The following is a 16,627-nucleotide window of genomic DNA, read 5'->3' on the forward strand; positions in this document are numbered from 1 at the left end:
AGGCATGCCGTATTCGTGGATAGGAAGACTAAGCATGACTAACACACAATACTACACAAATGATCTGCAGACTCACAACAACTGCTATTAAACTGGCAGCAGCCATCTGTGCAGAAATGGAAAAGATAATCCTAAGACTTTAATGGATTTTTATGTGCCTCAAATAGCCATGGTAACATTGAAAAAGAATAGCGTTAGAGGAAGCACATTCATGGACTGAAATCTACAAAAAACAGAGAAATTCAGACAGCATGCTTCTAGCATGAGGGCACCCATAAGTATCACAGATATAGAATCGAGAGCCCAGAATTAAATGCACACATACAGAGTCAGCTGATCTTCAACAGAGGTGCCAAGAATACACAACGGGGAAGGAAAGCCTCTTCCGCAAATGATGGTTAAACTGCACATGCTCATTCAAAGGAAAAATTGAATGCTGACAGTGTGCTCAAGGCTGTGCTACTCCTTCCATTTCCAAGACACTGGAGCTTTTGCAATGAGCCCAGAGTGAATTTTCATTCTGTCCTCCATGCCCAGGGAGATGTCTTCATACCAGAGGTAAACAGCAAGGACAGACAAATGAATGTGCTGCCATGAAAGCTAACAGTTCATAAAGGTGAGGATCCATTTTTCCTACGCGTCTGGGCACACCGCAGAATTTTATATCCAGGATTAAGTAACTGCCTGTGACAGAACTGCATCTCAAACCAAAGGCTCTGATATTTTGCAGTGGCACAGGCAGAAAAGAGCAGGTGTTCTCAGAAAAATCATCTTTAAATAATAAAGCAAGAAGAGGTGATCGAAAAGACAGGATACTCAAAAGCCCATAAACATAGTACTTCTCACCATGATGACATTAAACTCTGTAAATAACAAACTCAGCTTATATTTACTTTTTCTTTTTCTCTTTCTACACCCTCCCTCAGCCTCCCAAGCAGCAGGTATAACATGAAGGTTCCTGGAAATGCTGTTTTATTAGATCCCATCTGAAATCTTGTTGCCTACCTGGAAAGGCATCCTCTTCCCTGCTGAGATTCTCCAGAATCCACTCTTTAGAACCACCAACATCAGGATAAGTCAGTGAGAGGTTCACTCACTTCTACTCCAGGTGAAGACACACTGGCTCACACAAAAGCTCCTGGTTGGTCCTCTGAGTTCACACACATTTCTACAGCCCCGCTGGTCACAGTTATACACTTGCAAAATCATTTCCTCTCACCACACCCTCAATATTTTTAACAGGAACCCAGATTAAGGTTTCTATATATTAAAGCCAGCAAGGTTGTTTCTCAGAAAGTGAGTTAGTTCAAGGTACGTACCCTGGACAGATGACGGTGAAATCTGCAATGAAACAAAAGAAGATGCCATGAGGATTAGATCAATTCTGCTGCACCCCTTACACAGATCTGTTAGTCTCCTGATGACTTCACAAAACTACTTGTGAAACACTGGTGAGTCAAGGTCAAAGGCCAAACATTCTAGCATAGAGGACACGTGTGGAAAAGACAAGAGCTTTCCCCACAGAATTTCTTTGAGGTTGATTTAGGTTGGTAAATGCACAAGGCCTCATCCAAGGAGAAAAACTGGTGTGGAGGAAAACGCCTCTGCATTACAGCTGGTGATGGACGCTGTCCTCAAAACACCCTAGTGTGTCATGTATGAGATGAAAAGAAACTCAGACCGAACTCCACCCTCACAAAGAGAATTGTGTATGTTGTACATAATGTGCCTTGTCATATTTTTATATCAAAATTAATTGAGAAGGAAAGAAATCAGGTGAAGGAAATAATGTATACAGTTTCCATTTTTAACACAAAGTGCCTTGAACCAGTTTAGGTCAGCAAAGGACAGAAGAAGTAGGATATGCCAGACTCCTGCTTGGATGGGCAATGCCTGCTTCTTGGGCCCCCCTCTTCCCCTCTTAGTTGCCCTCACTTCAACCAAAGAAGATTAGTCTAAGATGAAAGTTTAGTAGCCTGAAAAATAGCTCATTTTGTCTATTCTTATCAGCCTGCCCAGCTACTTAGGTCATAAGTCAAATACTTGAAGAGCCTCTGAGCTGACTAGGATGGTAATGCATTGTGGGCTGCAACACAATGTAGTAAGACAACCCTAGAAAAATACCTAAAACCCCCTCCCCAAAATCAATAGGCAACACCTGGGAAGATTGTGACTCCACAGTACTCAGCCTATGAGGAACCAGGAGAGGGACCTGCACACTAGGGGATAAATTGCTTATTGAAACTGTGCTGGGTGTGTCTGCCCATCAGACACCGGATCTTGCAACACTGTCATTAAAAGTTTCACTTTCAGCCAGGTGGGGTGGCTCATGCCTGTAATCCCAGCACTTTGGGAGGCTGAGGTGAGTGGATTACCTGAGGTCAGGAGTTCGAGACCAGCCTGGTCAACATGGTGAAACCCCGTCTCTACTAAGAATACAAAAATTAGCTGGGCATGGGGACACATGCCTGTAATCCCAGCTACTCAGGAGGCTGAGGCAGGAGAATTCATTGAGCCCAGCAGATGGAGGTTACAGGGAGCCAAGATTGCACCACTGCACTCCAGCCTGGCCAACTGAGCGAGACTCTGTCTCAAAAAGAAAAAAAGAAAAAAAAAAAAAAAAAAAGGAAAGAAAATCTCACTTCTGCTATTTTTAAGCTCCCTGAGTCCATTCCTCGGGTTTGGACTGGTGACTTTGTTTCTCACATCAGAAAACCAGCACCTCCTTAGAAGACAAAGAATGGTGGTCTTACCTGGGCATCATCATCATCATCATCATCATCATGATCACCATCATAATCTTCACTTCGTGGTAGGCTTAATAAACTCAGGTTGTCCTCAGAACCTGGAAGGACACAGAGGAAAGATCAGTGCCCTGGGTGTTTGTGACTGTGAGTCATTCAGGGAGCTTTGCTGGATGTGGTGTATGGAGGTGGTTGATTAACAAGCATGGACTGCGTTGATGCTGGGCTATTCCCCTGAGTGGAAGAGGGATGGCAGAGAAGGGGAGCAGGAAAGACATGAGACATGGAGGCCTTGGCCTTGTACTAGAGGCATCATGCAGTAACACAAAACAGTCAATCCAAAATGGAACTAAAGCACACACTAAGGGTCAACGGAAGAGTGCCTTCCTCCCTCTCAAATGTTTTGAAATTCTTCAAAATAAACAGCATTTGCTTAACGTATTCAAGACCGTGTAAGCACACTAGGACCCAATTATGCTGGTACTACTTCTTAACATCTATTTCAAAGGATTTATTACTGAAGTAAAAGCCTGTTTTATTGGTGAAATGGACTCAATTTTACCCAAATTACTCTATTCTATTAATCACACATTCTTTTTCACACAGATCATTTAAAAAGTAATACTAAAATACTACAATTAAAAACAGTCATGATTTCCTCTTTGTAAGTCTTCTTCTGGAATAAGGGTGTGTGCACACAACCTTCTGGGCTCCTGTGATCAGGGGCTTCATCAGCTCCTATGTCACTCTCCCTGAGGAGAGTCCCTAAAGGTCAGGCTTCATTCATACAGGCCAAGCTCACATGAGGATAAGTTTCCAGGTTCAAATATACATGATCTACTGAAATGAGGAAATGTATACTAATGAACAAATTCATGAAAAAATGTCCGTGAGGACAAGGGTGATTTTTTGGTTAACTACTTTACATAATTTTTTTTAATTTGATGCCTATTCATTCAGAAATACAAAATATTGGTATAAGAAATCACAAATTTGGCCAGGCGCGGTGGCTCATGCCTGTAATCCCAGCACTTTGGGAGGCCGAGGTGGGCGGATCATGAGGTCAAGAGATCGTGACCATCCTGGCCAACATGGTAAAACCATGACTCTCCCAAAAATATAAAAATTAGCTGGGTGTGGTGGTACATGCCTGTATTCCAAGCTACTTGGGAGGATAAGGCAGGAGAATCACTTGAATCCGGGAAGCGAAGGCGGCAGTGAGGAGAAATCACATCACTGCACCCCAGTATGGTGACAGAGTGAGACTCTGTCTCAAAAAAAAAAAAAAAAAAGAAAAAAGAAATCACAAATTTATATCGGTCATTTTAAATCTAACTAATCAGCTGTCAACATAAAGATTCTAGAAAGTAAAGAACATGCAAATAAGTGGAAAGGCATCCTGTATTCATGGATAGGAAGACTAAGCATGACTAACACACAATACTACACACATGATCTACAGACCCACAACAACTGCTATCAAACTGGCAACAGCCATCTGTGCAGAAATGGAAAAGATAATCCTAAGACTTTAGTGAACTTTTGTGTGCCTCAAATAACCATGGTAACATTGAAAAAGAATAGTGTTGGAGGACGCACATTCATGAGATTGAAATCTACAAAAAAAAACAGAGAAATTCAGACAGCATGCTTCTAGCATGGGGGCACACATAAGTATCACAGATATACAATTGAGAGCCCAGAATTAAATGCACACATACAGAGTCAGCTGATCTTCAACAAAGGTACCAAGAATACACAATGGGGAAAGGAAAGCCTCTTCCACAAATGACGGTAAAACTGCATATTCTCATTCAAATGAAGAAATGGAATGCTGACAGTGTGCTCAAGGTTGTGCTTCTCCCTCCATTTCCAAGACATTGGAGCTTCTGCAGTGAACCCAGAGTGAATTTTCATTCTATCCTCCACACCCAGGAAGAGCTCTTGACACCAGAGGTAAAAGGCAAGGACAGACAAATGAATGTCATGTGTCTGTGCTGACATGAAACCTAACAGTTCATAAGGTGAGGATCTACTTCCCCTATGCATCTGGGCACATCACAGAAGAATTCTGTCTCCAGGATTAAGTAACTGCCTGTGACAGAACTGTGTCCCAAACCAAAGGCTCTGATATTTTGCAGTGGCACAGACAGAAAAGAGCAGATGTTCTCAGAAAAATCATCTTTAAATAATAAAGCAAGAAGAGGTGATCGAAAAGACAGGATACTCAAAAGCCCATAAACATAGTACTTCTCACCATGATGACATTAAACTCGGAAAATAACAAACTCGGCTTATATTTACTTTTTCTTTTTCTCTTTCTACACCATCCCTCAGCCTCCCAAGCAGCGGGTATAACATGAATGTTCCTGGAAATGCTGTTTTATTAGATCCCATCTGATGTCTTGTTGCCTACCTGGAAAGGTATCCTCTTCCCTGCTGAGATTCTCCAGAATCCACACTTTAGAACCACTAACATCAGGATAAGTCAGTGAGAGCTGCACTCACTTCTCCTACTCCAGGTGAAGACACACTGGCTCACACAAAATCTCCTGGTTGGTCCTCTGGGTTCACATACATTTCTACAGCCCCTCTGGTCAGAGCTATACACTTGCAAAATCATTTGCTCTCACCAGATCCCCAATATTCTTAACAGGAACCCAGATTAAGGTTTCTATATATTAAAGCCAGCAAGGTTGTTTCTCAGAAAGTGAGTTAGTTCAAGGTACGTACCCTGCACAGGTGATGGTAAAATCTGCAACGAGACAAAAGAAGATGCCATGAGGATTAGATCAATTCTGCTGCACCCCTTACACAGATCTGTTAGTCTCCTGATGACTTCACAAAACTACTTTTGAAACAGTGGTTGAGTCCATGTCAAAGACAAAACATTCTAGCATAGAGGACATGTGTGGAAAAGACAAGAGATTTTCCCACGGAGTTTCTTTGAAGTTGATTTAGATTGGTAAATTTGTACAATGCGTAATTCAAAGAGGAAAACTGGTGTGGAGGAAAATGCTTCTGCATTACAGTTGATGATGGATGCTGTCATTTAAAAACATCCTAGCGTGTCATGTATTAGATGGGAAGACGTTCCCACTGAACTCCACCCCAAGAAGGACTATTGTGTATGTTGTACATAATGTGCCTCGTCATATTCTTACATCAAAATTAATTGAGAAGGAAAGAAATCAGGTGAAGGAAATAATACATACAGTGGTCTTTTTATTTTTTATTTTTATTTTTTTTGAGATGGAGTCTAGCTTTATCGCCAGGCTGGAGTGCAGTGGTGCAATCTCAGCTCACTGCAACCTCCACCTCCCAGGTTCAAGCTATTCTCCTGCCTCAGCCTCCTGAGGAGCTGGGATTACAGGCATGCGCCACCACACCTAGCTAATTTTTGTATTTTTAGTAGAGATGGGGTTTCACCATGTTGGACAGGATGGTCTCGATCTCCTGACCTGTGATCTGCCCACCTTGGCCTCCCAAAGTGCTGGGATTACAGGCATGAGCCACCGCACCAGGCCACAGCAGTCCATTGTTGTTGTTTTTTTTCTTTTTGAGACGGAGTCTCGCTTTGTTGCCCAGGCTGGAGTGCAGTGGCACGATCTCGGTTCACTGCAAGCTCCACCTCCCGGGTTCACGCCATTCTCCTGCCTTAGCCTCCCGAGTAGCTGGGACTACAGGCGCCCACCACCACACCCGGCTAATTTTTTGTATTTTTAGTAGAGACAGGGTTTCACCGTGTTAGCCAGGATGGTCTCGATCTCCTGACCTCGTGATCCGCCCGCCTCGGCTTCCCAAAATGCTGGGATTACAAGCGTGAGCCACCGTGGCCGGCCACACAGCGGTTCATTTTTAAGAGAAAGTGCCTTGAACCTGTTTAGGTCAGCAAAGGACAGAAGAAATCCTAGGCTCCTGGTTGGATAGGCAATGCCTGCTTGTTGGGTCCCCCTTCCACCCCGCTTAGTTGTCCTCACTTTAACAAATAAGTTTAGTCTAAGTTGAAAGTTCACTAGCCTGCAAAATAGCTCACTTTGTTTGTTCTTATCAGCCTGCCCGGCTACTTAGGTCATAAGTCAAATACTTGAAGAGCCCCTAAGCTGACTAGGATGGCAATGCATTGTGGGCTTCAACAAAATGCAGTAAGACAACCATAAAAAAAAATACCTAAAGCCCCTACACGTCAATCAATATGTGACACCTGGGAAGATTGTGACCTCATAGTACTCAGCCTATGAGGAACCAGGGGAGGGACCTGCACACTAGGGGATAAATTGGTTGTTGAAACTCTTCTGGGTGGGACCGGGCATGGTAGCTCACGCATGTAATCCTAGCACTTTGGGAGGCCGAGGCAGGCAGATCACTTGAGGTCAGGAGTTCAAAACCAGCCTGGTCAACATGGTAAAACCCCCATGTCTACTAAAACTATAAAAAAATTAGCTGGGTGTGGTGGCAAGCGCCTGTAATCTCAGCCACTCAGGAGGCTGAGGCAGGAGAACTGCTTGAACCCAAGAGGTAGAGGTTGTGGTGAGCCAGGATCATGCCACTGAATTCCAGCCTGAGCGGAAGAGCAAAACTCTGTCTCAAAAAAAAAAAAAAAAAAAAAAAAAACAAAAAAACAAAGAAACTGTGCTGGGTGTGTCTGCCCATCAGACACCCGATCTTGCAAGACCATCATTAAAAGTCTCGCTTTCTCTGTTCTGCGGGCCTCTGAGTCCATTCTTTGGGTGTGGATGGGTGAGTTTGTTTCTCACATCAGGAAAGCAACATTTCCTCAGAAGGAAAAGAAAGGGGGTCTTACCTGGGCATCATGATTGTCTTCCTCACTTGGTGGTAGAGATTTTAAATTCAGGCTGTCCTCAGGGGGAACTGAAAGGACACAGAGTTAATGTCAGTGCCCTGGTGGTTGGAGACTGTGAGTCCCTCAGGGAGCTTTGCTGGATGCGGCATATGGAGCGTGGGACTGAAGATTCTGAGACCATCTCAGAGAAACAAATATGTTCAAGTAGTGAGCATGAGGGAGTCTCACCAGATACCTCGCATCTTAGTCAGTGCCTGGACCTAATAAGACTCTTGCATTCCCAAGTCCCAGAAGATATTAACCAATCAAAACTCAAGGCTTTGATGTTTGCTGTAACATAGAAAGGAAAAACTGGTCTTCTGGAAAAGGTAATTACTAAAATCAGAGCAAGGAAAAAAATGGTTACAAAATGGTTAAAAAAAATGGTTACAGCACACAAAGCCCATGGACACTAATCGTCTCCTCTCTATCTTATTAAAATACAAAAGGAATAAGTCAGACTTCTACACATATCTCCTTTGGTTCTGACTTTCTCGCCCTTTTCCTAGGTTCCAAAGAAACAGGTGTCACCCAACTGCTCCCAGAGATCCTCCTAGAGTATCATTCTCTACCTACAGATCTGCCTCACTGCAGCTGCCCTCATGGACGGTGTCCATTGGCCAATCTTTAGAGACAAAAACTCCACAAGAAATTATTCCAGAGAGCAACTCGCCCACCCTCCTACTCCAGGTGAGGCCACACTGGGTTACGCGAGATCACTCTGCCCCTCCCTCGGTGTTGTCAGACTCTCCCTGGGCTCTGGGGAGTCAGAGGTCTCTAGAAAGGCATCGCTCACACTTGCCAGCCTTTAACTGAGAAAGAAGAACTGAAGGAACGATGTTTCAACTTTTTCCTTCCACTGGCCCATTATAGGTCTCACCTCCAATCTCACAGCCCTGAGATTCCCACTTTGATGTGCACGCTTTGAGTTACAGGAGTTCAACAATCAGCCCCTCAGCCAGGCTCACAGCAGATGTGAAAGAGCATTCTGTTGGGCCATTGCACGGTGGCTGTCGCGATGAGGTTCTTCTTTTTTTTTTTTTTTTTTTTTTTGAGACAAAGGTTCACTCTTGCTGCCCAGGCTGGAGTACAATGGCATGAACTCAGCTCACTGCAACCTCTGCCTCCCGGGTTCAGGCGATTCTCCTGCCTCAGTCTCCTGAGTAGCTGGGATGACAGACATGCAACACCATACATGGCTAATTTTTGCATTTTTAGTAGAGATGGGGTTTCACCATCATGGCCAGCCTGGTCTCTAACTCCTGACCTCAGGTGATCCACCCGCCCCGGCCTCCTAAAGTGCTGGAATTACAGGTGTGAGCCACCATGCCAGGCCCTGAACTTTTACTTGTAAATATTTAAATGTATTGAAATATGAGGAGGCACATATATGACTGACAACCACAATAAATGACACAGGAAATCCAGACATGAGGAAGACATGACCCCCTCCCCTGGTGTTTCCTTGCGAAATGGTTTACAGCTGTGCTCCCACCATACATTTATGGTAACTTCCTGGGCATGTGCACAAGGCCCAGTCACTGTGTGGGGCTGGGGATATGACAACAATGAGGACAACATCCAGGTCCAGAGGGATTCCAGCAGGGGGCGCATGTGCACACAGGGGAAGACCGTGGCCCTGCACTCCCTGTCTAGACCGGATCAGAGCAGCAGGAGCCGAGGGGCAGGGGCACCTCACTGTCCTCAGGAGCTCAACCTCATCTCCAGGGACCCTGACTCAGAAGCTGGGGCAGGCTCCAGGGTTGGTGTAGGGCTCAACAGGCTGGACAGGCTGAGAAGGGAACATTTCCACATGTGCGCTAGATCCCAGCCCAGGGCTGACCTAGAACTCATCCCAGGGATGTTCACTACAATGCCCATGGGGCCTAACATGTTCTCCCCAGGACTGAGCTCTGGGGTAAGGACTAATGAGGAGGACACAGTCACTGCCCTGGCAGGAAACACCCGTAGCCAGGGTTCCTCTATCCACCCTGTGGGAAGACACAACACAGATAGAGTTTGACACTGAAGATTCCAAACTTTCTATAAAATAAGTGGAAATTGATGTGTTCTGGATTCCACAGAAGAGTTGCAAGGATGAGCTGGACTCTGGAATCAGTCCCCATCCCTTTGCTGGCTCCTGGTGCACTGGAACTCGTGTCCCTCCCCACCTCCCCTGGTACTAGTGCTAAGGGGCTCTGTCCAGTTGAAACACATGTCAGCCAGGCATGGGGGCTCACGCCGGTAATCCCAGCACTTTGGGAGGCCGAGGTGGGCAGATCGCCTGATGTCAGGAGTTTGAGACCAGCCTAGCCAACATGGAGAAACCCCATCTCTACTGCAAATACAAAAATTAGCTGGGCATGGTGGTGCATGCCTGTAATTCCAGCTACTCGACAGGCTGAGGCAGGAGAATCACTTGAACTTGGGAGGTGGACGTTACAGTGAGCTGAGATCGTACCACTGCACTCCAGCCTGGGTAACACAGTGAGGGTCCCTCTCAAAAAAAAAAAAAAAACAAAAAAAAACACATTTTTAGGCCAGACAACCCTTGGCCAATACTGTCTCCTCAAGGACCATTCCTCAAGTGACTTCCAGGAGAGGTGAAAAGGAAAAACTCATCTGTCCTACGCCCAGAAAAATCAGGCCTGGGACCTGTCTGTGTCTGTCCTGACTTGTGTCCTGTCTGCTCTGTGTCAGAGAAGTGGGGACCTGATTCCTGTTCTGCCTCCTCACCAATTTCTGCTGGTGTCACTGCCATCGTCACACAGAGATGGAGGAGACAAGAGAAAGCAATGAAACTCCATTCTTGAGGCATTCAGGATGACGTCCACACCATGCTCTCGGCAGACAGGAAGGCCAGATCCTGCTCACTCCTACTCAGAAGGGTTCTCAGAGATATGAGTACTAACCTTGTTAGCTATTTCTCCTCTGCTCTTCTCTTTTATTCTTCTTTTTGAGATGGAGTCTCACTCAGTCATTCAGGCAGGAGTGCAATGGCTCGATCTCGGCTCACTGCAACTTCCGCCTCTTGGGTTCAAGAGATTCTCCTCTCAGCCTCCCAAGTAGCTGGGATTACAGGAACCTGCCACCACACCCAGCTAATTTTTGTATTTTAAGTAGAGACAAGGTTTCACCAGGTTGCTCAGGCTGGTCTCGAACTCCTAACCTCAGGTAATCCACCCATCTCGACCTCCCAAAGTGCTGGGATTACAGGCATGAGCCACCGCACCCGGCCATGGATTGGAGCATTTCTAAGGCTTGAGGTAGTCCTGTTATTAAATACAATGCAGTATCTTCCTGATCCTTCCCTGCTTTGACCAAGTGCTGAGGAATGAGCCCAGCACTGACAGATGTTGACCTGCACTGTTCTATGTGAACCCTTACACTTCTCAGAATCTGTGAACTGACCAGAAGCCTGTGGGCTTTCTATGTGTATTTCACAGTAATGTCCATGCAAACGTCTGTTGTTCCGTGTACCTTTTGCTACCCTGGGTTTTGTGACCACTGGGGCCCCATTTGATGATGGGCAAAGTTTGGCAGCTTATAGGTCACACAGTTCCAGGGGCACACATAGGTGCTGGAGCTCCCTGGTGTGGGGTCCTGTCACCAAGCCTGAGTGATGACACAGTTGAGTAATACAGACCATCAACACTGGGACCCATTTCTGGGTTCACTTTTGCCTCCTCCATTCAGGAGGTCAGAATCTGGGTTCACTCCTTTCTGCACTCTCTCCAGCTAAGGAGTAGGGATATTAAACTGACCTTCAGGTACAGCTGTGGTGAGGGAGGAAAGAGGTCATTTATGTAAAGTGTATGGTGGTGCTGAAGTTTTTCTTCCTTTTTATTAGAAGACATGACTCTGGAGGCTGAGGTGAGAGGACCACATAGGCCAGGAATTCAAGAAAAGTGACACTTGTACTGTGCTGGGCATGGGGGCCACATTTTTTGGGGAAAACACACATTTACAAACACACTCACACTCACTACGCATGGATTCACCCCTAGCTACCTCCCAACCCTCCTGCACACAAACCCACACCATCTAAATGATACGGCTGTTTCCAGGGTCTCCAGTGGATGATCACAGTTCTTCACTGAGCCATCTGTTCCTCACACTGCACTCCAGGTCCTCACTCTTATCAGGAGCCAGAAGCCAGGCAGGCTCTCCAGACAAAAACAGGCAAGAGAGTCCCCCGCGACCCATCACTTAGATTTGTCATCAGCAAGGGAGTGGTCTTAGACTACGAATAGTGTTAGAGAGGAGAACAACACACACTGGGGCCTGTCAGGAGCCAGGGGAAGGGAGAGCATCTGGATAAACAGCTAACGCACGCAGGGCTTCATACCTAGGTGATGGACTGACAGGTGCAGCAAACCACCATGGCACACTTTTACCCATGTAACAAAACTGTACATCCTGCACATGTATCTCAGAACTTAAAAAAAAAAAAAAAATTAAATTAGGGGCTGGGTGCGGTGGCTCGTGCCTGTAATCCCAGCACTTTGGGAGGCTGAGGCAGGTGGATCACGAGGCTAGGAGATAGAGACTGCCCTGGCTAACATGGTGAAACCCCGTCTCTACTAAAAATATAAACAATTAGCCGGGCGTGGTGGCGGGCGCCTGTCGTCCCTACTGTGGAGGCTGAGGCAGGAGAATCGCTTGATCCCAGGAGGCAGAGGTTGCAGTGAGCTGAGATCGCACCACTGCACTACTGCTTGGGCAACAGAGCGAGACTCCATCTAAATAAATTAATTAAATAAATAAATAAAATAAAAATAAGCTACCTTAAGGGATGGAAGAAAAGAAACAATCTGACCCTCACCTGGTTCCTTCATTTAGGTACCAAACTGGCTGGATAGGTCGGCTAGAGAATGGGATGGGGATTGGGGTATTTGAATTTTCATTGAGAAAAGGGCTCTCCCTTTTCTAGATCAAAAAGCCTCAACGACAAAGACAAGAGGCAGAGTCAGCCTTTGCCCCCATGTCCCAGGTCTGGGAGAACTGGCTATGGGCAGGAGGGAGCTGGAAGCTGGGATGTCTCTGGGGATAACGGTATGGGAAGGGGGTGAGGGTGGCCACAGTGTGCCAGAGAGTAAATGGCACCCATGGCTTTTTTACCTGTGAGCATCTTTTGGTTGCTGATGTGCTGCAGGTCGTGGCCCTCGGTGGCTCCCACATCCAGCTTGCCAGGCTCTACAGTAGTGGATTCTGATGTTGCAGCAGCCACAGCCTCATAAGTATCAGATTCATAACAGGTTTCCTTCTCCCCCCTGCACCAGCCACAGCTGGAGTCAATGCAACAGGTCAGTATACACCCCATCGGGCACCCACACTCCACTCCTGCCGGAGCCTTTGATGAAACTGAAACGGTGCTGCCCGAGGAGCCACAGTACTGAGGCTGGCACAGCCCTTGTAGAAGCAGCCTGACTCCAGGCAGATCTGGGGCCTCAGTCACGACCTCCCAAACTGCCTGGTCTACGAGGTCGGGGACCTACTATCTTCTCTGAAAAATAAATGAACACAAGTGCCGAGAGGCACAAAAACTGCTGGAACACAGCACAGTCGGAGCTCCTCCTACTACTACTACTACCCGCTTCCGACTGAGGGCTGCTGGCCCTGGCTGATGTCTATAACCCACAAAGCTTCCTATGTCACCTGGTTACCAGGAAACAGCCAGGCCAGGCTAGTGACTCACAATGTCCAGCCCCACAGCCCCACCCAAGGCCTCACAATGCTCATCCCTGCTGCTGCCCATCTTGTGGCCACCCTGCCCCTCTGTGCTGACTGCACTACTCAGGCTTTTATTCACCCTGGGCTGCCTGAGCTTTCCAGTCCTGAGAAAAGTGCAGGGGGGTTGCTATTGGAAGTCATCCTTAGCAATAAACTCAATAGAAAACCCTGGTACAGCCAGGAGTGGTGGCTCACGCCTATAATCCTAGTACTTTGGGAGGCTGAGGGGGGTGGATCACCTGAGGTCAGGAATTCGAGACCAGCCTGGCCAACATGGTGAAGCCCCATCTCTACTAAAAATACAAAATATTAGCTCAGTTTGGTGGTGGGCACCTGTAATCCCAGCTACTCAGGAGGCTGAGGCAGGAGAATTGCTTGAATCCAGGAGGTGGAGGTTGTACAGTGAGCCAAGATCGCACCATTGCACTCCAGCCTGGGTGACAAAGGTGAAACTGTCTGAAAAACAAAACAAAACAAAACAAAAAAACAAAAGAAAGAAAACCTCAGTTACTAAAGTCAGTTCCACCAGCATTTCTGTTTTTCTGAGTTTGACAGCTTTCATTTGTACCAAATGCAGTTATACACAAATTTTTGACTGCTTTTCTAATTAAATGCTTCTCTTCCATCCTACAAGTGTTAGTTCTTGTCTGCAACTTGATCATAGCTACCCCCAGGGCCCTGGTCCCACTCTCAGTAGAGAGTCATGGCTGTGTATCCTGAATGAAAGCCTGGGACACATCACACTTTCCCCTCCTGGTCTATAAAATAGGGACTGAACACATCCTTCCCAGCTCTGTAATGCTAGGACCTACCAACTCCCTTTTCTCCCTCTGTTTCTTCTTTCCATGACAGGGGTACTCAGATATTTCTTTTATTTACTTATTTATTTTTTGAGATGGAGTGTTGCACTGTCCACCAGGCTAGAGTGCAGTGGCATGATCTCAGCTCATTGCAACCTCCACCTCCCAGGTTCAAACGATTCTCCAGCACCAGCCTCCCGAGTAGCTGGGACTACAGGTGCATGCCATCACATCTGGCTGATTTTTGTATTTTCAGTAGAGATGAGGGTTTCATCATGTTGATCAGGTTAGTCTTGATCTCCTGACCTCAAATGACGGGCCTGCCTTGGCCTCCCGAAGTGCTGGGATTATAGGCATGAGCCACCACCTCTGGCCTCAGATATTTCTTTCACTAACAAATCATAAAGTTTTATTTTCTTATGCAAAATTGAGAACCCCACAGTGGGGTACCATTGGCCTCATAGGATAAAGATGAACAGTCAACATCTGGCAAGTATTATGTACCTGACAGTGTTCCAACTGTGGCATACTCATTTAACCCTCAGAAACAGTCCCATTGTACACATTTTGGAAAAGTCAAGTAACTTCCCCAAGGTCCCACAACCGCTCAGTGAGTTCAGGCAGATGAGCAAACAAAGGCTTAGAATTCAGTTGTCTGAGGCTACACTGCTGGACAGTGGATGAACCTGGAATACAAAGGCTCATTCACTGTCCAGCACTACAGTTTAAATAGAGTTTAAATTTTGTTCCGGAAACATGAGAGTCACTGAACCACACAGAAGTGAGGAGTCTCTATCAGACGTGTTTGCAGTGAAGTCTCTGCACAATAGAGAAGGACTGATGGAAGCAATGGGACCAATTAAGAGACATTATGTTGGGAGGCCAAGGTGGCTGGATCATTTGAGGTCAGGAGTTCGAGACCAGCCTGGCCAACATGGTGAAACCCCATCTCTACTAAAAATACAAAAATTAGCCTGGCGTGGTGGCGGGTGCCTGTAGTCCCATCTACTCGAGAGGCTAAGGCAGGAGAATCACTTGAACCCAGGAGGTGGAGGTTGCAGTGAGCCAAGATCACACCATTGAACTCCAGCCTGGGCAACAGAGAGAGATTCTGTCTCAAAGAAAAAAGAGAGACATTATGTTCGTCTGGGAGAACAGATAAGGCTAAAGGCAGTGGAAGTGACTGAAGTGGATGGAAAAGTTTTGTGATCATTTGGGAGACAGAACAGGAAGTGTTAGCTGATTAGATGTGGAAGAACAGGGGAAGTAAAAGGAAAAACAGGCTGCTAAGGCTCTAGTTGGAAGGACTGGGTAAATAACAGCGACTTTCTCCTACACAGAGAATGCAGGAAGAGGAAGCGATATGGGGAATAAGATAGTTTTCAGCTGGGCACAATGACTTATGCCTGTAATCCCAGCACTTTGGGAGGCCGAGCTGGGTGGATTATGAGGTCAGGAGTTTGAGACCAGCCTGGCCAACATGGTGAACCCCCATCTGTACTAAAATTATAAAAAATTAGCTGGGGGCAATGACGGGCACCTGTAATCTCAACTACTCGGGAGACTGATGCAGGAAAATCACTTAAACCTGGGGGGTGGAGTTTGCAGTGAGCGAGATCGTGCCACTGCACTTTAGCCTGGCCGAAAGCACAAGATTCCATCTCAAAAAAAAAAAAAAAAAAAAAAAAAAGATAGTTTTGGACTCTTAAGTATTACATTGAAATGGAGTTCTCTGGTAGAAAGTTGGATAGAAACTTCTATAGGCTAAGTCCATTCTGTGACATCACAACTCATGTTTTAAAAAATACACACCATTTATGAAATTTCCTAAAATTTACATACTAAATTTTAGTCATCATTTTCTTATGACAACCTATTAGTTACTACTTTCTTAGAGTAACTTTGAATTTACGATCATCGTGAATGAGGTGTCATGTAAATAAAGCTGTTATATAAAAACAACATTTAAATTTTATTGTCTGTCATCAGAGCACATAAAAAACAATTGAAGGCATGGATATGGCAGGGATTGCTTTAAAAAGCTGTGCCTTATAAGGGGAGTTGGAAAGAAAGGAGACTTGGGGGCCGGGCGTGGTGGCTCTTGCCTGTAATCCCAATGCTTTGGGAGGACTAAGCGGGCAGATCACTTGAGGTCCGGAGGAGTTCGAGACCAGCCTGGCCAACATGGCAAAACCCTGTCTCTACTAAAAATACAAAAATAAGCCAGGCTTGGTGGTGGGCACTTGTAATCCAAGCTATTTGGGAGGCTGAGGCAGGAGAATTGCTTGAACCCAGGACACGGATGTTGCAATGAGCCGAGATGGTGCCACTGTACTGGAGCCTGGGTGACAGAGCAAGACTGTCTAAAACAAAAAAAAAAGAAAAAAAAGAGGCCGGGCGCAGTGGCTCAAGCCTGTAATCCCAGCACTTTGGGAGGCCGAGACGGGTGGATCACGAGGTCAGGAGATCGAGACCATCCTGGCTAACACGGTGAAACCCCATCTCTA

General features: G+C 46.1%; 1 protein-coding gene across 2 annotated transcripts in view; it reads right to left on the bottom strand.

Moving 5' to 3' along the window:
• The window catches only part of LOC107000598 (uncharacterized), a 53,949-nt gene that overhangs the window by 13,680 nt on the left and 23,642 nt on the right, over positions 1–16,627 (bottom strand). For both annotated transcript variants that reach the window (XM_077950381.1, XM_077950382.1), the window contains 6 exons: positions 13,654–13,776; positions 12,709–12,875; positions 7,549–7,616; positions 5,478–5,499; positions 2,754–2,845; positions 1,320–1,341 (listed from right to left, as the gene is read on the bottom strand). In XM_077950381.1, coding sequence (XP_077806507.1) covers positions 1,320–1,341; positions 2,754–2,845; positions 5,478–5,499; positions 7,549–7,616; positions 12,709–12,875; positions 13,654–13,776 — 494 coding nt within the window. The remainder of the gene's footprint in view (positions 1–1,319; positions 1,342–2,753; positions 2,846–5,477; positions 5,500–7,548; positions 7,617–12,708; positions 12,876–13,653; positions 13,777–16,627) is intronic.

This window comes from Macaca mulatta, chromosome 10 (genome assembly GCF_049350105.2).
Source record: "Macaca mulatta isolate MMU2019108-1 chromosome 10, T2T-MMU8v2.0, whole genome shotgun sequence".
Classification (NCBI taxonomy): domain Eukaryota; kingdom Metazoa; phylum Chordata; class Mammalia; order Primates; family Cercopithecidae; genus Macaca; species Macaca mulatta.